Here is a 21,427-nt window from a genome sequence, read left to right as displayed (position 1 = left end):
CTTTGTCATTTTACCGAAAGCATCCTCTACTATACTGATCACGTCTTCGTGCTTTAGTAAACCGGTGATCAACTACAAAGTGCAACTGCAAGGAAAATTAAGTTAAAAAAATAGATTACACATCTGATAGTTACAAAAAGCAAGCCTTCAGTGCAAACGACTGGTTTTATTTTCTCTTTAAACAGAAAGTGAGTTTATTTAATGCTTAATCTTGAAATCCCTGACAAGTAAGCAGTTCTACTGATTTAACTGTTTGCATAAATAGGGATAACCTGTTGCTTAGAATATTCAAGACTGAGTGAAGATGCATTACCTGCAAAAAATAAAAAGTCGGCGCAACTTTATAACAAATGTTTTCAGCGTGAGACAACCTCTCAAAAATATCAATACCCTTATTTTTCTTTCAGAAACTGAGGCCATGCTTCTTTCAAATGAAGCTCTTCTTCTGTTACTGATACAGATCTTATGTTTAAAGCATCAATACTTTCCAATAGCAAATGATTGTAATTTTACATTCAAGATACAGCAAACTTTTTGTCAGTGAATCTCACTTTAAGATAGTCTGTAATTAAATAATCTATATATTACATATAAAAATACACATCTCTACCATAAACAAGGTCTTGTCTTTTTGTCAATGTCCTAGCCTTTTGGCTAATCAGCCTTGCTGTGTGTCTTACTTATTTTAAGCTCCCAAACCAAAGGATACAACCACCAAGCAAATTCTGTCACAATCTACTCAAATTGAGAAGTATTTCCTCAACACACAATCCTGGAATGCAACAAAAAAATATAACTGAAAAATATAGGTATTTATTACTTTTTAAATGATTGCTCAAAAATAACGTACCTTAGGACTTCATACAACTTCCTGATTGAGAAATTCTTGAGATTCCAGCTACTACCATAAATTTAACATCTCTGCTGAATCTCTGAGGTCTATGCAACTCCAAGTAAGCTAACTTTAATTTCAAGTGCTTACGTTGACATCTTCCATTTTTCTATTTATATTTTGAATGCAAACGCATCTATTTCTTTCCGTATGCTATAACAGCACGTATTTATCGAATGTCTGACTGTTCTGACATAGAGGTGTCAAAAGGTGAATTTCCCACTGCACGGTATTCAGCTGCACATCTCACAGCAGCAGAGCTGACTTCGTTTCCTCGAGGGTAAGCCTAGCCTTCAAGTTTAAGAGCACAAAAAACAACATGTTTAACGATACCGATCAAAGAGGAGTTACAGAACCTTGCTCGAATGTATGCATTGTTCAATTTATCTGAAATTCACTTAACCGTAACAAAAAACCACACTGGCAAATGTGTTGTGTCTAAGAATATGGCTACAAGAATGAAATACCCATTTCTTTGAACTATTTTTTTAGCCTGCTCAGAGTTTCACAGCTCTGTTAGCATAACAGCGTCTTTATCACTGTTAAATTATTTAATAATTAAGGCTACAAATATGCATATAATAATGGCTAGCATGGTGCTGCGAAGTCCTGCACAACAACCTCACCAGCTTCCAGAACGATTGGAGAGATGGAGTCTTCTTGTACAAAGCCAGGTAGGTAGACATGCCTATGCTTATTTTAATCTTTTGTTCAAAATCTCATATCTTTATTTTTAAAAACACACTTAAACAGATAAGGTACCTCACTGTCTAAAACCTAAAATCATCATTTTTTTTCCATTAAATGAAAAAACGGTCTCTTAGCTACCAGAAGAATAAGCGCCTGCACACTGCCTTGGTGAAACAAGCCAAGGTAAACCTTGAAGTAGTATTATCGGGGAGGGTTAAAAAAAAAAAGACGACACCTAATCAATTGTGTGAATAATGTTACTATTTCCAAGGAAATTTTAAAGCTTAAGTCAGCTATCCAGGAGCTGTCACAGGAATACCTGGAATTTTAGAATTCAAAAAATTTCTTTTTTTTCCCCTAGGGTTAGTAATAGGACATAGCATACGACACCCTTGGCTCAGTTTTGCAGTCCTTCTGTCTAATTTCTATCACTTTCAGTAAAAGGATGCACAGATTTAGGCAGCAAGACGAAACACTGAATACATGGATAATTTTTCTTTTACGCTGCAAGACATTAATTTTAATGACAAAAATAGGCGTAATGAAGAGACATTTGCCACTGTCTTAGAGCCAATATCTTAATGAGTTATTTCAGAATAAATGCAAAAAAAATTTGTGTGAGCATTCGAATGTGTTCAGGTGGAAAAGAGATTGTATCTGAATTTCACTACAAGCTTCACAAGTATCTATTACTAAAATTGAACAATACATATGGTTCAGAATTTGCATTGGCACAATTTAAAACTGAAGACATGAAAGAGCACATTCTATAGGAAAAAACAATAATTTAAATTTAAAGCTTTGAGAGACAAGGTGTGTTCAATTTAAAACAACCAGAAGTAGTACCATAATCAGAAAGTCACACTCTGAATATAGATAAAAAGGAAGAAGTACTGGAGAAACAGAATAAAATTGTGTCTTTGCTGAGGTACGAATAGAAGGTTCCATTGTACAGGATTAACTATCTTTCAATGGCAAATCCTTCACATACAAAAAAAAATCAATCCAAGATTCACTTATCACGTAATTCAAGATTTACATGTAATAAAGGCAAGGCAATACTCAGTTATGGCCTGTCAGATATTTACCCCACTAACAGTATCTACAGAAGCACTTTACCATTTTGTACACAGTGATTCCTTATGCACGTTGAAAGGCTCTCATTTAAAAAAAAGACATTATATACATATCTGTACACAATTCCAACAAACATACTCCATCTCCCAGTGGAATTCTTAAAGCAAGATACCTGAGGTTTCTCAATATCTTCAATTTCTCTATCACAAACCTAAATATACATTGCAAATTTTACAAAAAGACACCTCCCTGGAATATGTGCATTGTCATTAAAAAAACTATAGCTTTAAGGAGCTGAAAAAGACTGCCTCCATCTGAGAGACTTCATTTTCACTCTTGCACGTTTAGGAACATCCTTCCGCCAAAGGACATTCTGGTGACTGAGGGGAGAACGACTTCAGGACGCGCTTCTTCACTGCAGACACCATTGGATCTCCGTTGTCTTAGAAAAGTCAGAAAGAGTACTTCAGTAGGATGAAGTACTTCCTCCAGCTAGTGAGTATCTGAAGAGGAAAAGAAATCATTATTGTCGTGACTTTCAGAACAGCATTATGTAACAAGTAGCAGCAACTAAAAGTTATTATCCTGTTACACGCTGTTGAAGTTCCAGCCTTTTTCCTTCCAAAAAGGCATCCACCAGTACTGTCACACTTTAAGGAAACAGCAGAAACAACTTGTGTTCAAGTGTGTTATCAAGAAGTATATGATGCAAAAATTCTGTAGGCTATGGGCAAAATTTAGTGATTCCAGCTTTCCTACTCATTCCTAATCATTCCAAAATATTATTGGGGCAGAAAGTTTGTATTTCTTAGTCTAACCAGCATCTTAAACCACCTAAAGAAAAACGAGCATCTTAATCATATTAAACTTCCATTCAACTTTATGGAATATCAAAGATCAGAACTGAATGGGGAAGGTAAATGGACTCACTCAATTCATTGGGCAGGTCTTCTGAGGGTCCCAACAAACCCATTTAGCCAAACTTGGGAAGTACAGGTCTAACCAATCATAGGAGGAATGAGTATATCAACAGAAACACGTTGTTGAAGAGTCACTTTTCAATAATTTACTATCAAATGGAGAGAGGATATTGCCCATTGCAAGTGGATACAATAAATGATTAAATGATGCAACAGCACATATGTTTTGTAGCTTTCAAATAAGAAGAAACTGTCTTTTCAGAAGCTGACTAGCTCCAAAAATACCTGTCAGGCTGTGGAACAGTTCAAATTCATTTTCAAGGTGGATCCTTCCATTCATTTCTTTATAGAAGGAGTGCAAGCATGTTGATGTACTAGCTTAATACCATCCCTAGAGTAAGAAAAACTTCACCCGTGCATGACCCATCAACAGACACTCCTTATGAATGTTTCTTTCACTCCTTGAAAGAAAAGGGAACGTCTGCTTTGAATGTTGCAATAAGGTATTACGGCTGAGAAAAACAGCAAAAGTCCAAAGATGCAGAGCCATGACAAAAGGAAAAAAAAAAGCATAGCAGGTATCTCCTAAGACAAAAATAATAACTGTTGCTGTCATGACAAATACAGGTAAGATCATCTCTGGCATCCACAATCGAAGTGCCTGACTCCACACGATCATTTTGAGCTGCAATTGCAAGAACAAAAGTCAACCATCACCAAAAGATGGTTGGGTTGTTTGGGTTGTTTTTTGTTTGTTTTTGACGTACAAAGGAAACACAACTGTAAGCACAAAAGTGTACTTTCCTTTGTTAAAAAAAGAAATCCACTCTTTCCATTTAGCACTAGTCACATGCTTGTAGAATAAGATCTGCCATTTTCTGTAATCCTTAGTGAATTATTTCATTACCTCTGAAGCCTCTGGACAAGGTGTGACACCATGTTATCTGCAATGCCTGGAGAAGCCTCTTCAGCTAAATAAATCGCCTTTCTCAGTTCTTCTATGGAATCTGTGTTACCACCACACACTTCACTTTTCTCTTTCAACTGAAAGAAAAAAAGGAAGTGATACATTAATAATATATTCATAATATTTCCATAAACAATGTAATGCAAAATCTTGCTAGAAAGTGACTGCTAGTGTTCACAGTGTCAAGATTTGACTTTCATTATACACCCTCACATCCTGAAGACCTTTTTCTTCCTGAAGTTAATCTATGCAGTAGTTATTTGGGTGTCATTCATCCTCGCAAGATTTCAATCATTCATATATCCTTTTCATTCAAAATTCATGACACCATCCCACAAAACACGCACTGTTTGGCTGGAGCTGCTTGGTTTCAAGATGTGTTGCATCTTTTGTATACATCTTACTTTTGTACACAAATGTATGCACTTTTGTATACATCTTATACACCTATAGGTTATAATTAGGCACCGAAAGCACATTTGTGTGAGCACTGTTAGAAAATGTTTTCACTGTCAACATGTATAACAGAAAATCCTGAGTGCTCTCAGCTTCTCCCTGAAACAAAAGATCCCACAATCAGACAGGAACTGGGGGGTCTGAGAGGGAAGGTCTCAGTGCTCAGCTTATGTAGGAGCTGGTATAAGGTGCAGAGTACAAATGGTAAAATAATTTCTTGGAACTCCCTAAAGAGCTTTCAAAAATCTTATCAGGGTCTGGGCTTCCTTAGAAGAAGGCGTCATTTTACTAGCATTAAGGGTGAAAGAAGGCACGGTTGTCTTTCAGGGACTGGGCTTTCCCCAGCAGGTTGGATGTCTGCATTTACAAGTGTCTCTCCACTTTTATCACTGCAACAGCTGTCAAGAGGTGATTTGCATCATCCTCTTAAATCAACGTTATTCCTTAGACGGGAAAAAAATGGTGAAAAATACTCCAGAAGGAGGCTGACTGCATGTAAGTGCTTTGGACCAAAGGGCATCAGAGTTGTTTATACAGAACTGAAGAACAGTGGAACTATTTCTCTAGAAATTATTCAATTGGTTTAAGAGATCCCTGGGAATGCTGGAGCTGGTCTGCAAAAAAAAAAAATTACACATGAGCATGCATGGATGTGCATGCCAGTAATGAAGAAAGCGTCAACACATGGAAACTTTGCGCCATTTTCTAGGATGTAATTTGTGCATGCACACACTTTTGGCCCTGGTCAAGTATAGCAAAGGGTTTGGTTACATGGTATAAGCACGATCCCCATTAATCAGCAGAAAGCAGAATTAACGTATCAGGACACCTTTTGGAGTTTGGTATTAACACAAGACATTCCAGAGGGAGCAAAGTAGCAGTGAAGTACTTCAGAGGTGTCCAGTGAGAAGAGACATCTTCTCAAGCATTAAAGTGGCCTTTCAGGACTTTCTGAAGTAGACTTTCAACAGCTGTCAGCAACTACAGCTCAGGAGGTGCCATCAGCACTGAGGAAAAGCTCTTACTTAAGAGGAATCTGAATCTTGCAAGGGAAAACAGGAAATAGTCATCGTTCTGGTTCCACGTTTAGTGATGGCTTATAGGAAAGATGTTAGGGCACCCTTCTGAAAACAACACAGATCTGGAGGTTTTAAAGCACATGGCTGGGACAACAGGAAATCATGAGGGCACCACCTGTATGACAACTGGCATACAATGGAAGCAGGAACAAGCCTTCCGCACTCTTCTTTGGCTGCTGCTTGTGTTCTCTCTTCATTGCATCCAGGATGCTCAAGGAAGAGATCTTGTATACAAAGCACAGGTAAAGGGAAGACACAAATGCCTTTTTTCCCCACTTAGTCTAAACTGGGAAATCACAGCATGAGGACAAGATGATCAAGGTAGAAAATAGTTAGGAACATCACAACAAAGAATACTTTCAGGTCTGCCTCAAAAAGGAACGCAGAATGGGTCACAGCATACAGTTCAGAGCAAGCATCCTCTGATACAGAGGAAGGAACCACATCAGGGTGGTAGCTGGTCACTGAAGATAACAGATAACTGACAAGCATGACTTTATTCATTCCCAGGGTTTTTTTGTTTTGTTTTTAAATAACAGCTTTGCTTAGGTGCACCAAGCTTCAGATTACTACTAGCACCAGAGGCAGGGCCCAATAGTTGAACAAACCTCTCCAGTCACAGCTCCTGATTAAGTTGTACCAGAGTTCAACTGAAAAGGGTTTTTACATCTACAGTCTTCTATGTCAAAAGCTTTGAAGACACCATGATGACAAAAAGCTCTATATACCTAGTTTTGTTCTTTTTGAAGGAGTTCCGTGGTAACTCATTAATTTACCTGGCAATAATTCCTGAAGGTGCAGCTGTGTCTTCGCTAAACGAATGGAACCCTGAAATGTAGCACACTGCTTCTTCCAGAGAGCAGAGAGTTGCCACACTCTTAAGAAAAAGGAAACCCTGCAATGAAATTCTGGAGCAGTTTGGGAAAGTTGTGGCTATCCACCAGAAGCTGCATGGAAGAGGAGTCTGAAGCATGAACCAACAGCAGACACCAGACTAAGACTTCTCCCACTGCACGAACAAGTGTTTGAGGAAGAACTTTTCTGTAGCTTCTACACACTGAGGACATGGAGGTAGATGGCAGTCTTAAGGACTACTGTGACAACAAGCAGCAATAAAAAGAATGGCCTTGAAAACAAGAATGGCAAGCAAGAAAGGGAAAAGAAAAAGAGAGCAACTAGTTAGCAATACCATGGGAAGGAAGAACCCAGAGCAGAGATCTCCAGAAGACATGTAAGAAAGGGCACAGTGGAGAGAAAATGAAAATAAAGAAAGGATAAAAATGGAGGATGGACTGAGGAAAATAGTGGATGTAAGACCCACATCGTGCTTGATAGGGGTGAGGGAGGAAGAAGACCTAAAGGAGATGCAGAGCAACAAGAGAAATATTTGGGAGATGGGAAAGTAGGGAGTATCCTTCCTGAGCAGCATGCAAAACTCTATAATAACCTTCTGAATCATGATTTCATTCATTAGAACAAAATTAAGACAACATTTTCGTTAGAACAACTTTATTTCTGTAATGGTTACAATGGTTGAAAGCATTATTTAAATAAAATCTTTCATAGCAAAGATAGGGCGAGAGGGCAGGGTTTTTTTTGTTTGTTTTGCTTGTTTTTAAGATAGAGTTCTATCAACACTTGTAAATAATCACATATAAATAAATATCTTGCCCTTCATATGATTTTTATTTATCTTAGTATTTGGAAAAACAAATATAAAGCAATATAAAATTCAGAATGGAAACAAAATACAGTTTTCAATCTGAAATTCAAAAGTTAAATTCTTGCTGGGCTGGGCTGCAGCCAAATATTGGAACAGTGAAAAGCTTAAATTTTGTAACAGATAAAATGATACATAAAATAGTAAAGAGATAAAGCAGTGTCAAAATAAAAAATAAATAAATACGAACGCTCTAATCCAAATATTTACTTACCTTTCAATTTTTCATATTCATTGTTTTCAGCTGTTAGCTTGCAAGCAAGCTATTGCTTTAGTATGGGTGATGTTGCTACGTTTAAGTATCACTGTTGGAAGCTAAACTAAGATCTTCACTGACCCACATGAAAGCAACAGCTACAGGTAAAACTAACATAGTAAGTTCTAAATCGGTTCTAGAAACCTTTGTAGAAACCCTTCCATCCTTTTTTTTTCAGAGATATAAACCACAGAATTGCTTAAGCTTTAAAGCAATAACTCACCTCTGCGAATAAAGGCGATATAACTGTAGACAGGCATTGGGATAGAGGCCTCTTTGGGATGTCCTTTTCCTTAGAAAAAAAAAAATTTGGAACAATTTAATTTCTGAAAAGAAGCATCTTCATTGCATTCTGTTTCTAATCAGTGGGGAAAAAAATAGTTCCAACATGCCACACTTCATGAAAAATGTGTTTCTATGTATATATGAATATGTAAATCATCTTGCAACACGGTGCTTTATTCCAAAGCACTGCGGAGAATGGAGGCTGAACTGAAGTTTAAGGCTCTGGCACTCAAATATCTGCAAACTCAAAATTATGAAGAAAAAAAAATCCTACCAAGCATTCACCAAATCATACGCATGCTGATATTTACAAAAAGTTTTACAATTTAAATGCTTTCAGAGTCATAAAAAAATAGACTAAATCACCCCACTAAATTATTAAAGCAACTATTATCTCCTTTTACAATACAATAAACACTTTGAGCACCTTATTTCTTTGAAACTCCAAAGGCTGGGCTGCTCCATTCTCTAGATTCTTGGGGTCCTTTTCTCTTATTGTAAAGATCCACTCTCCTGAATCACTCCCACCTGAAGCCTGGCCATCTGGTTCACTGTGAGGAAAGGAAAAAAAAAAAAAAAAAAAAAAAAGGATTATTGTTCATGTTCCTTCAACTTAAAACTTCCATTCAAGACCAAAATCAGGATTCTATTGTGCAAACCAATGAAAATAAAGACAATTGTGAAAAGTAATACAACTGATCTTTTGCGGAAATTAATAGCTTTTATAATAGAAAATACTACGATACTTAACTAAATGCTAAATTAACTTCAAAAAGAAATAGAGACATCAGAAGATTGAAAATAACATTCCAAGTTACATAAACAAACAACATGAAGTGTATTATTTCTATGTGAAATTGGCTTTAGCGTGGTGTCTCAAATAGCTAACAGAAGACATGGAAAAAAAACAGAAGAAATAATCCACTTTTTTTCCTAGAAAAACAGCTAAGACAATAGCTTAGAATATCGTTGTAGAAGTCCCACAGGACACCTGGTCACATGGCCAATGTCTCTATGTCCAGGTGGAGGCCAGCGATGAGCGGTGTCCCTCTGGGGTCTGTCTTGGCACCGGTGCCGTTTAGTATCTTTATCAGTGACATAGGCAGTGGGATCGAGTGCACCCTCAGCAAGTTTCCAGATGACACCAAGCTGAGTTAATAGAGCAGAAGGAAGGGATGCCATCCAAAGGGACCTGGACAAGCTTGAGAAGTGGGCACAAGTGAACCTCAGGAGGTTCAACAAAGGTGCAGCACCTGGGTCGGGGCAATCCCAGAGCTGAGCACAGCCTGGGAGAAGAACTCACTGAGAGCAGCCCTGCGGAGAAGGACTTGGGGGTGCTGGTGGACAAAAAGCTCCACACGAGCCAGCAGCGTGTGCCTGCAGCCCAGCAGGCCAACTGCGTCCTGGGCTGCACCACCAGAGGGGTGGCCAGCAGGGGAGGGAGGGGATCGTGCCCCTCTGCTCTGCCCTGGTCAGGCCCCGCCTGGAGTGCTGCGTCCAGGGCTGGGGCCCCAGCACAAGGAGGACGTGGGGCCGTTAGAGCGGGTCCAGAGGGGGGCCACGAAGTTGATCAGAGGGCTGGAGCACCTCTCCTGTGAAAAAAAGGCTGAGAGAGCTGGGGGTGTTCAGCCTGGAGATAAGAGGACTCAGGGGAGAGTTTATTGCAGCCTTTTAGTTCTTCACAAAGCTTACAGAAAAGACAAAGGGTGACTATTTACACAGGCAGATAGTGATATGACAAGGCGGAATGATTTTAAACCAAAGGAGGGAAGATTTGATTAGAGGTTAGGAGGAAATTCTTCACTGTGAGGGCGGTGAGGCCCTGGCACAGGCTGCCCAGAGAAGCTGTGGATGCCCCATCACTGGAGGTGTTCGAGGCCAGGCTGGATGGGGCTTTGGGCAGCCTGGTCAGGTAGGTGGCATCCCTGCTCATGGAAGGGGGGCTGGAACTGGGTGATCTTTAGGGTCCCTTCCAACCCAAACCAGTCTATGCTTCTGTGATGCCTTGCTAATTGAGGTTGGGGATGAACTGACTGATTTCTTCCTGATTCAAAATATTCAGCTAAAAAAAGTAGGGACACAGCATGGATTTAACATATTATATTGCCAGAAATAAATCTTTTGCCACGTTTTTTTGTGGATGGCGTAGTAAACTGTTTTTTTTCTTTAACTCCCGGGAATTCGAAAGGAGAATAATATTTATGCTGAGAAAAACCCGTCACAGTGTTACATTTCACTTTGCACTATGATAAATCTCCTTCTCTAAGCTCATTTCTTTATGAGCTGTGAATTAGAGTGATCTGCAAGAAAACCACCAATTAGAATAGCATCTTGTGGATACTGTATGAAAAGTATTTATAGTGCCCTACCAAGCCAAAAAGCATATGATCAGCATAAGAAAATCCTTCAGCATCTCTGCCTGAAGTCACATAGAACTGTCTGTCATGGAAAGAGGCAGATCTGCTTTCCATCTATGCATTAGCTCTGGTGAGCTGATCGATTTGGAAAGTTAGCACTCCATTGGATCAGCACGTCAAATCAATTCACCCTTTTATCACGTCTAATACAAGGGCTGCTGTGGAAGCAGAGGGGAAAACAAACTCAGATATTATGCTAAATTGTGTCATAAGCACTCAGCAAGCATTTCGGTTCCAAATCCCCATTATCATAGGAGCATTATACCACTAACCCTCTCTTACATAGAAGGATATGCTTCTGCTTGCTTACTGCAGGTAGCCAAAATGAAGGCCAACCTGCCACCAAGGAGACAACTCCTCTCCTTACATGGCCACATGCATGCACAGCACAGTGCACAGGTACACTGCTAGCTGGTTGTGCAGGGTGAGGCCTAACTTTTGCTCACAGGACAGAAGCACAGCTGGCCTTCTGTCTAGAAAAGACCCTAGACCTTACATAAAAGAGAAGGTAGTAAAGAATGGGCCAGGACAATTATTTTCAGTGGTTATTTGCATAAAATCCCTTACAACACTGAAATTAAGATTTCATTAGCTTACCAAGGCTGCTAACCTGAAAATCTGTAAATAAATAACAGAACATAGGAATATATGTGCTAGAAATAACTACTTGCCTCTTTATTTACAAAGAATATTTTACAAATTTGTCAGACTTACGTATCTGAGTCATCAGAGCTGGAGTCATCGTGACTTTGTTCAGATTTCCACCTCTTGTGCCTATCAATAAGCTCGGTCAGGTAGGAAGTTTTCTTTGCATTTCGTAAAATAAATTTGTGTTTTAAGAGTTCCTTTGCAGTAGGTCTCTAAAAAAAAAAAAAAAAAGTATTTGAAAGTGTTAAAATGACTCACTATAAAAAGGTTAAGAAAACCAGGCCAATCTTGATGCAAATAAGTATTTATAAAGACATACAGTATATACAAACAAAAATTAAGATGCTGGTGAATATGCTGCCCCACTCCATAAATGCTGAATTACACTTCTTATGTAGAGACTTATGATAAAACTTTACAGAAGTGCCAAAACAATATATTAAATTAATTTCCTTTGACGTTCAAATGTAGTGGAGCCTGGGGTTATCACTCACAGCAGAGTTTTCCAACATCCCTACGGTTATTAGAACTGTTGCCTCCACTTTAAAGCTTTCTGAAGAGTTTACATAGTGCTTTACTAACCTAGCTCTTAAACTTCATATATAAAAACAAATATTCACATGAAAATCTCTCCCTTTTAAACCAGTTTCTGCATTAAGGTTAGGCACAGCAAAAGTATGTTTGCCTCCTTAAAAAACTGTAATTATTTGTTCAATGATTTCTCAGTTTTCAACTTTATTCTGAATCCCATCTGTAATATATATACATACATACATATATATATATATATATAAATGTATGTATAAATCTTTTGATAAAATCTGATCAAGTTTATCTGTGGGTGGGCTATTTCCTTACCTGTCCTACTCTGCCTGTGCATCTCAAAATGCTTTGTCCATTTTGAAAGAGTAACTTCTGCATGAAGTAAGCTTACAGTCCATTCATTTTTTAAAAACAGAGTGGTAAATAAATACTGTTGTTATCAGTAAAGGAAAAAGTAACTGAACCTTAAAAGGGCAAGTTGCAACTTCCAGTTAATCTTTCCCTATAAGTCACTAATAAAGATTCCCCCTTTAAACTCCTGTAAACTTTTTTTTCCATAGAGAATTCATATAAATCAGTCAAGTTCTTTATGACATATTGAAAAACAGCTGAAACTCACAAAGCTTGGGTCCTTGTTCAAGCAGGCCTCTACAAATTCTTTGAGGGATTTACTGAAGTTTCCTTCCAACGTTGGTGGATTGTTCTTAGGAATGAGGAACAAAACCTTCATTGGATGTAATTCTGAATGAGGTGGTTCTCCTTTCGCAAGTTCTATAGCTGTTATGCCTAATGACCAGATATCTGCCTGTAAGAAATAATCATTTTAAGATTAAGCTGGAGAAAGAGGAAACAATGTTGCTAGCAAAGGTAGATTTTAAAACTTTACTGTAAATCACTTCATACGTAAATTGTTCTTATTAACATAGTCTGATTATGTGGTTAACCACATAAAATAAAGGACAGAGTTCATCAGTTGTTTTTACTCTACAGCATAAAGCAGTTCTAGTAAGAGTTTGAAAACTTTTAAACATTCAAAATCAGTTGTAACTAACAAATCTTTTTAAAATAATGGTAGAGTTGTTATAAACTAGCACTTTGCCAACTATATTCAAGTTTACTATTTATGTATGAGGCAGGACTCAACAGTGTGATAAAGATGTCATAACATGCAGAAAACACTTTTATTCAATAAGTATTTGCCAGGACATCTACAAGAAATTGAATAAATTAGATTATAATTTTCCTGGGGTTTAAAACTGCCTCATGTATCATTCTTTTCACAGACTAGTGAAACACAATCTAGAACAATACCATGCAATTTTTTCACCCCAATATTTTAACCAGTTAAGTACTTGGTCCAAGTAGCTTCTGAGACATGGAAAGTGTTTTTCTACCAGATCTGCTTTGTAAACCTCCTGAAAGACATGTCTTGTAGGCCAAGAAAGCCTGCTGTAAATGAAACCTCTCTAAAGTCATGCTCATACAAAATGCCAATCCAAAGGCTTACTGACAAGTTAGAGGGACAAGTCAAATAACGCTGCGGAGATCAATGCTAGATCCGGTACCATTTAATTTCAGTGATGAGTTGGATTCACGTTTTTACTGGATGTCACAACATGCAGACTCTTGTTTTAGGGTAGATATATTTGTTTCATTGATTTTCATCATCAAAATGGACTATTCCTTCCAGGAAATGTAGTCTCCCTAGCTCCAAACCCTATTGTCAAATCTGCCCGAAGTAACGCATCCTAATACTTTACGTTCTGGTGAAATAGCATATTGGGTTTAAGTGGCAAGGCTTTGGTAGCAAGGAGCTACCAAAAATCTCTGTTCCAAACAAGGACAAGGTATCAATTAAGTACATTCAAGTTTTGGTTTTCAAGATCCATTTCCAGGTACTGGATAGAGTAAAGAATTCATTTATCACTACTGTCCTTATTATGTGACCCTCTAATCCACTCTGTCTCTGCTCTGTTGATATCCCAGGTTATCTCTGACCAACTCACACAGGACTACAGGCTGATAGCTACATAGCATTACTATAAACAGACTCCTTCCTTGTTCAGACAGTATTCTATTATTAAGAGTGTAGTTACTTAATTTTGTAAGTCAACACGGAAAAAATCTGAGTTAATTAGCATACCATTGAATTTATGAAATGATGCCTTGTTAGCCCATGTCACAGAACCACCATCTCACACTGAATGCAGAGGATTACATATGTAAATGAGCTTTGAGTTCAACTTAGCTGATAATGCTGTTATTAAGATAAGTTCTCCTCAATTCTGAGTGTAATTGTGAGTACATTTCCTCTGGTAGGAAAGCTTTTTCTTGGTTATGAAAGAAAAATGTCACCTGTGAAGAAGGTTCTTTCTATTAGCAACTGAGAGCTGTTATTTCCACTTCCTTCTGAATCTCGGTTCCTCAAGAAAAATGCGTTAAAGCTATATAAATCAGTAATTTTCTTCTGCCAGACTTTCAGTCACAGATGGAGCATGTATGTTTATGTACAAAAATCAAGTTCATATACGTTTATGCGTGCACAAACACTTTGGTTTTTTCCCCTCACGTATTTGTAACCCTAACTCTACTGTTAATGACCTTCCTCCACAAAAAATGAAAAATAAAATCCAATGTCTTTTACCTTTGAATCATATGCAGATTGCTTTATGACTTCAGGTGCCATCCAAAATGGTGTTCCCACAAAGGTATTCCTCTTTATTTGTGTATCTGTTAGTTGTCCTGCTACTCCAAAATCTGCCAGTTTTACCTCTCCTTGTTCAGAGAGCAATACATTAGCCGCTAGAATAAGGAAGAGGAAATAGTGTTAGAAGAGCTCATGCAGTATAAATGAAGACTCTTGCAAAATCACATCTCTTAATTTCAACTATCATGATACAAATAAAAACAATTTACCTTTAATATCTCTGTGGATTTTCTTTTCTGAATGTAAGTAATCAAGTCCTTTGAGTATCTCCCTCAGTATTGTGGCAATCTGGGTTTCATCAAGGGAGCCAGGTTCTAACTAGGAGACAAAAGAAATATTTATGTGTGTGTATAAAAGGAGAAATGGAGAGACCAGAAATAGAACTGTGAGCATGAAAGAAATCTTTCTGCCACACCTCAAAACTTCCCGTTTGCTAACTTTGTAACACGAGATACAATCCACAATACCCTCAAGAAAATACATAGTTCTAAACTAAGTTGTCTTGTGAAGAACAAATATTTAAGTTATCTACAATGCTTTTAAAAGTTTGTTAAATGCTCCATAAAGACAGAATTTCAAGTTATCAAGTTATGCTTTGTGGTCAAGTCATAGATATACACAGTCTTTGAAAAGCATCTACATTATAATCTTCTTAAGGTTACAATGAATTTGGATGTGCAAGTCTACAGGCCCGATATGGACCCGAATCTCAAAGCCTGAGAAGGAAACAAAGGCATTTAAGGTGCCACATCAGCCATCTTACCCAACATTACTATGTTAGATGAGATTTTGTGAAGCTCCCCAAAACACAACTCAAAACTCTAGGCTGACAAAGCACTGTCTATTTAAAAAGTTATTTTTACCACATAAAATTGAAGGCATAAGTCTGCAAATCATTAGAATGAGCAGTTCTGAGTAATTTCATTCTGAGAAGAGACAGCAGGGGGAGGATATCTCACAGCTCTCTACATCTGAGATGAATTCTGCAACTGAGTGTGCCACTAACTTTAAAGTGATAGAGGAAAGGTCATTACCTGAAACAGGCTTCCTAACCAGTAAGGGCATTTTGAGAGGAACACAGACCTGGAGAACAATATTGGAAATACTCTCAAGAAGGGGTGCAGAGCAGGACATGTCTATCTCTGCTCTCTGGGGACAGCGACAGGACCTGAGGGAACGGCACGGAGCTGGGACAGGGGAGGGTCAGGCTGGGTGTTAGGAAAAGGTTCCGCGCCCAGAGGGTGGTCGGGCACTGGGACAGGCGCCCCAGGGCAGAGGTCACAGCACCGAGCCTGATGGAGTTAATGTGTTTGGACAATGCTCTCAGACACATGGTCTGATTTTTGGCTGGTCCTGTGTGGAGCCAGGAGTTGCACTCGATGACCCTCGTGGGTCCCTTCCAACTCAGGATATCCTATGATTCTACTCCAGTATTCTAGGCTACCCCACAAGAACTGCCACTGAAAAACATTTCGGATAAAAATAAAATACTACATCCATCATAAATCCTCACCTAGTAAGCAGGAAAAGAGGTAAGATTTCAGGTAATCCCGACAACGTATTATTTGTTTTTAATCTCTGTAGCCTTGCTTTCAACCTTTTTTTGCTTTTCTCTAGCTTTGAAAACATCCTCATAAATTGTTCATCTCAGCATTGATATTATCTCAGTAAAACTAACATTCTGTTCTTATGAGAGCAACAAATAGGCATATACGTGCTGCTGCCACTCCCTGAAGCCCAAAAGACATTCTCAAGGCTTTGCTAGGCTGCAAATGCCAGGTCAAGACTTGGCGACCATGACACATTACATCTAACAGTGGGAACTCTTCTGTCAGATGTTAGCTTACGCAAATGAGCAGAAAGTTGTGCAAACAGGCTGTGACTTAGAATACTGGTGCCTCTACCTTCACCACAAGCCTATTAAAATTGAGAGCCAACGTACGTGTAATTGCTTTAAGCGCACTTTCTCTTGCAAGGTGTGACTTTGAAAATAGCCTGTGTATTCAAGCACAGAAGGCACCAGGCTAGTAAGTCATGCATACACTTCAACCACGGAATTTGAGGTCCCCATGCAGCCTTGCTTTGTGTAGAAGCAAGATAAAGTGTGCCAATTCTCGTGCTGGATTCCAGCTGAGAACCATAACGTACGTGTTAGAGCTAGGAAAACATGCAGCAGGACATGAATTCAAAATGCTTTTCTGTCAGAACAAAACTATCAGAACAACAAACAAACTTCTTTTCTAGCATATTTTTATTAGGAACATTATATATTTCTACATAACGACAGAATTCCTTCTTAGAGGATATGGAAACTAAAGGTATAAATGGGTTCAAAAAGGTAATCCCAATTGAAGTATAGCAGCTCAACTGCAAGAAGTCTGCGTTTACCAGCCTCTCCTCTCATTCTCAGGATGTCAGCAGCAGACTGCCACACAGGCATTTATACTTCTACTCTTTCTTCAAGCATTTATTAGTTGCCCCAGGTGAGAACAACAAACTGTGCTGCAGACAGTCAGTCTCAGTTGGTATGATACTTTGCATGTACTCAAAACATGCATTCTCATTTTTATAGTATTATTTTCAAAATCCACAATAAAAATACAATACTGCATGTGATTTTTTATCTTTTAGATGGCTGAAGTGAATTGCCAGCATCCAGTCCAGGAAAATGTAATCTACATTGAACCTTTTGAATTATGATTCAAAATTGGGCAATTATTTTGTCAATTTACCTGGTGCAATTAATCTAGTCTTTCAAACATATTGAACTATCTCTATAACCATTCTTTGGTAAGCAGATCTCCTTGGAGGTTTAGATACAGCACTCTTTGAAGGAGAAGAGAAATGGAACGGATACGGTTCACTAAATTTGCAATTTATAAGGTTGTGCTTTTTTTCTCTTCTTTCTTAACACAACCAGGGAGAATTGTGTTAGGAGAATTACGAGACAGAAAATTCTGTTTTCAGCCTTTAGTGTTCTCCGGTTGACTGAAGATCAGCATTCGAAAATGTTTATATCCTGCTTCCAATATTAGGTTGCTTAGTTCCCTACCATCTCTATAAATAATCAGTCATGCCTCATGGAAAATAATATTTTCCTGGCATTGACAAGCATTTTTTTCTCCTTTACTGGAATATCCAAATTAAAACAAAATGTTTTGTTTAAGCATCTGGTTATGCTACCTTCCAACTTAGAAAGTCATAATTACACTACTTGTAAGACCATAATTTTCTGCTATTATTACAAAAAAAGAGTATCACACACAAATGATACCACTACCGTTTCCAAAATTATAGCAAACGAAAATTAAGTATGTGAGGTAAAGTAACAAAAATCATATAAAATTTACTTACTAGATCAAGAGCAGAGCCTCCACCCAGATATTCCATTATTATCCATAACTTTGTATCCTGCAAAACAAAAAACAACAACAGAAAACACGTTAAGTTTTTAAAAATCAGTTATCATTAAGTTATAATGGGAATCATTCCATTCTTTTTCCTGAAGAATCTACTCTTTTAAATTACTGTAAATGTTTAGCCGTTCCTCTAAAACACCTTTGGATTATTCTTTAAGATGTGATATTTTTAGTTCCATCTGATGTGAAATTAATTTAGTCTGCCACAAACTATTTATGCAACTATGTGTGCTCAAAAAAAATAAAATAAAAATTCTGTTCATCTAAATCGACAGGAGAAAAGCTACTTCACATTTACCAGTAGGTAAGAGTGCAGACACTGGAAGCTGATTGCTTCTAAATAACTGATGCATACTCTTTAACATCAAACTCAAGTTCATTTCATGGTACCTCCTTTGTCCCTTATGCTAATACTACTATAATACGGATTGTAACCAGGCAAGAAGAGATTTCTCTTTAATTCCTGCCAAACAGTCATGTAGCAGGACACCTCTTGCCTTTATGCTGAAAATATAAAGAACATCTTCAGTGTCTAATCCAATGGTCAAAGCTTCAGAACTAGGAAACAAGAAAGACTAGAACCAAGACTGGAAAAATACTCTGAAGCTCTGAGTTCACTTATCTATTAACCTGCAGGAGCCACCCACCTACTTGTTCTTATCACCCTCCTGAGTATATTTTGAAAAGTATTTGCTGAGGCATGAAAGAGACGGGACACTCAGTGAAAGCGGAGGACTATAAACTCATACATTTAAAAATTCTGATTATAAACATTCAAAATACCAAATAAACACATACAGTAGATCTCCCTTCCTTAGTATAAAATGTCTTGATTTTATTGATTATCTTTATTCGTACAGATACTGCAAATATTTTCTTGAATAACCTGACTCCTGTCTAGGTCGAATTTCATTTAAAATTTACTCTTAGCATCTCTGCATTGTTTCAGCTTCTTGAAAGGTAATCCACAACTTATCTGTCTCTGACCTAAGGAAGAATACAGGTAAATTTTCTCCACTAATGTTCATGTATCTAATATAGGGTACAGAATTTTGGACAACTATGTTCAAGAAAGATGAAGCAAACTAGTAAGATACAGAATAAGAATTATTTAAGATAACTACTGCCATTTGTTAGCTTTAGATAGTAAAATAAAAGCTAAAGAAAAAAATCAAGCTACTATATTCTCAAGGAAAGATTTGATACATATTACAGGAGTGTTTAATACAATATATACAATACACTGTGAAAGAGACTGGATCCAGTCACTTCTCTCTGCTGTTTGCAGTATTTTATTCTCGGGCACTCAAAGAGAAGCATCAAATCCATCCACCTTACAGTAACATATCTCCTGTAGGTAACAGCACACAGCCCTCCCCACCTACCTCCAGTTTCACACACTGTACCATTGTTAGGTAAGATCTTGGGTTAGTTCCTTCATCACCCACTATTTTTAACACAGAGATCCAATTAAATTTAGATACTTGTTCTTCAGGAGTCAATGGTATTTGACAAACATACAATCTTGTTAAAAAACACTTTAAAAGAACCAAAACTTTTTTTTTTTTTTAGGGAAAAAAGTAATTTTTAAAATACAATCTATCTTATCTATACATAGCATCTGGATAAGGCTTAATTTTGCAGACACCACAGACATTCCAAGAATTACTGCTTATCTTGAAAGAATCCCTTAACAATTCTGAAATATATACTTTGCTGCTAAGAGTTTCTCAGATTTTGCCTTAAATGTTCTGGGTTCTAACAGTTCCAGAACAAGCATGCTTCTGAGAGGTGTCTTGCTGTCACTTCACATTCAGAAGACTTCCTCAGCACAATCAAAATTATCACGTATATTTTACATTTTTCTACATATGAAAAACCTCACCTGCTTCCATCTCAAAACTGTTTTTCTAAAGCAGCATGAAATGCCCTAAGTATTCCAATTTTATGTGTCTGCAAATAGTAACTTGAGTACAAACGTGTCAGCTGTATAACTCACTACCTGTTATTTCAATGCAAATGCCTGGGTAGAAAAGAAAAAGGCAGGGCAAATGAACCCCTTGATCCTCTCAAAAAAAGAAAAAAAAAAAACAAGGAGTCAAGAAGAGATGCATCTTCTTTTTTCTATCTCAAATACCTTGTGGGTTTAGAGAAATAACTTTAATTAAGATATAACGATTTCCCCAGAGAAATTCTCACAAAACTAGATATTAAATTTCCCAGCCTCAGAATCAAAAAACTTTGAAAACAGTTATTCAAAACAAGTTGCAAATTAGAAATCCAGAAGTAGCATAAAATAACTAAAAAAAATAATTAAAGACCATAAGTTTAATTGTGTAGGTACACAATTGTGTAATATAAAATTACACAATAATAAATTACAAAAGTCATAGTCTTTTTTTTTTTTTTTTAAATCATCACTTATCTTTTCATTTTTTCCCTCGTTTGCTCAGCCTTTTCTCCTAAAGCTTTCATCATCAACTGCTTAGGGTCATATGTCTGAATTTACAATATAGTAACCATGAATCCAGTAAACTCAGGAATACTAAGGTTTTAAAACAAATCTAAAATTCAGTAAAATGTGGAAATGCTGTTAGGACACATAACTGTATCAATATCCCAGTGTGAAGCTAAGCAGTAGCTATCTATTACAGTTATGGCACCTTTACGTTTGTAGCCTCAGATTAAAAGTGATCTTTAAGGCCCTATAGTTCATCCTTCCCCTTGCCACAGAAATACTGCTCAATTTCAAAGACAGTATTTATTTCAAGTTTTCATCATTCATGCAAAATACCTGCAAAGAGGTAACTACTGTTGTAGTGAATCTTAGCAGCATCTTCAACTAACCCTTACTGGAAGTCTTTGGCCTTCTTAGTTAAAATCTGCACACACCGCTTAACAAGAAAAATTTTTAAATGCTCTTGGTGAAGCAGTTTTAACGAATTGCTTGATACATATTTTATTTTTAGAGCCAGTAACTTGTATACACTTACTTTATGCCATGCAACAACAGCAAAACACAAGTAGAGCACCACTGTCAACTCACTTTGGCATCACCAGAGTAACAAACCTCCCTCCTCTTGCCCTTCCTTTACAAGCATCTCTGGCATGCCTCACATTCCCTAACCTACTGTCGCTTTCCTTTTTAAAGCTGCTGAAATTATTTTTCTTGCCTGTACTTCTTTCTTTGTTGAGCACATATTCCCCATTTTTCCTTTCGAATAAAGCACCAAAATCATTAAATCTTCTATAGCCTAGACTAATAATTACATATTTACACAAAATCACTCGCATTTGCAAAAAGAAGCTACACTTACATACTCAGACTAGGACCATTAAGTGTTCAATTGT

The 21,427-nt window shown here is 37.4% G+C and overlaps 1 protein-coding gene across 4 annotated transcripts in view; it reads right to left on the bottom strand.

The window, feature by feature from the left end:
• Positions 1-128: 128 nt before the first annotated feature.
• The window catches only part of STK24 (serine/threonine kinase 24), a 53,987-nt gene continuing 32,688 nt past the window's right edge, over positions 129-21,427 (bottom strand). For 3 of the 4 annotated variants that reach the window (XM_050713207.1, XM_050713208.1, XM_050713211.1), the window contains exons 3-11: positions 18,012-18,068; positions 14,867-14,975; positions 14,595-14,752; positions 12,570-12,755; positions 11,474-11,619; positions 8,770-8,893; positions 8,281-8,349; positions 4,487-4,623; positions 605-3,162 (exon numbers count right to left, since the gene is read on the bottom strand). In XM_050713207.1, coding sequence (XP_050569164.1) covers positions 3,126-3,162; positions 4,487-4,623; positions 8,281-8,349; positions 8,770-8,893; positions 11,474-11,619; positions 12,570-12,755; positions 14,595-14,752; positions 14,867-14,975; positions 18,012-18,068 — 1,023 coding nt within the window. In that variant the 3' untranslated portion in view covers positions 605-3,125. Of the gene's footprint in view, positions 3,163-4,486; positions 4,624-8,280; positions 8,350-8,769; positions 8,894-11,473; positions 11,620-12,569; positions 12,756-14,594; positions 14,753-14,866; positions 14,976-18,011; positions 18,069-21,427 lie in introns of all 4 variants that reach the window. The other variant, XM_035557031.2, reaches the window with a different exon arrangement.

This window comes from Cygnus atratus, chromosome 1 (genome assembly GCF_013377495.2).
Source record: "Cygnus atratus isolate AKBS03 ecotype Queensland, Australia chromosome 1, CAtr_DNAZoo_HiC_assembly, whole genome shotgun sequence".
Lineage (NCBI taxonomy): Eukaryota > Metazoa > Chordata > Aves > Anseriformes > Anatidae > Cygnus > Cygnus atratus.
The sequence above is the reverse complement of the archived record's forward strand: the minus strand, read 5'-3'. Positions and strand labels throughout refer to the sequence as shown.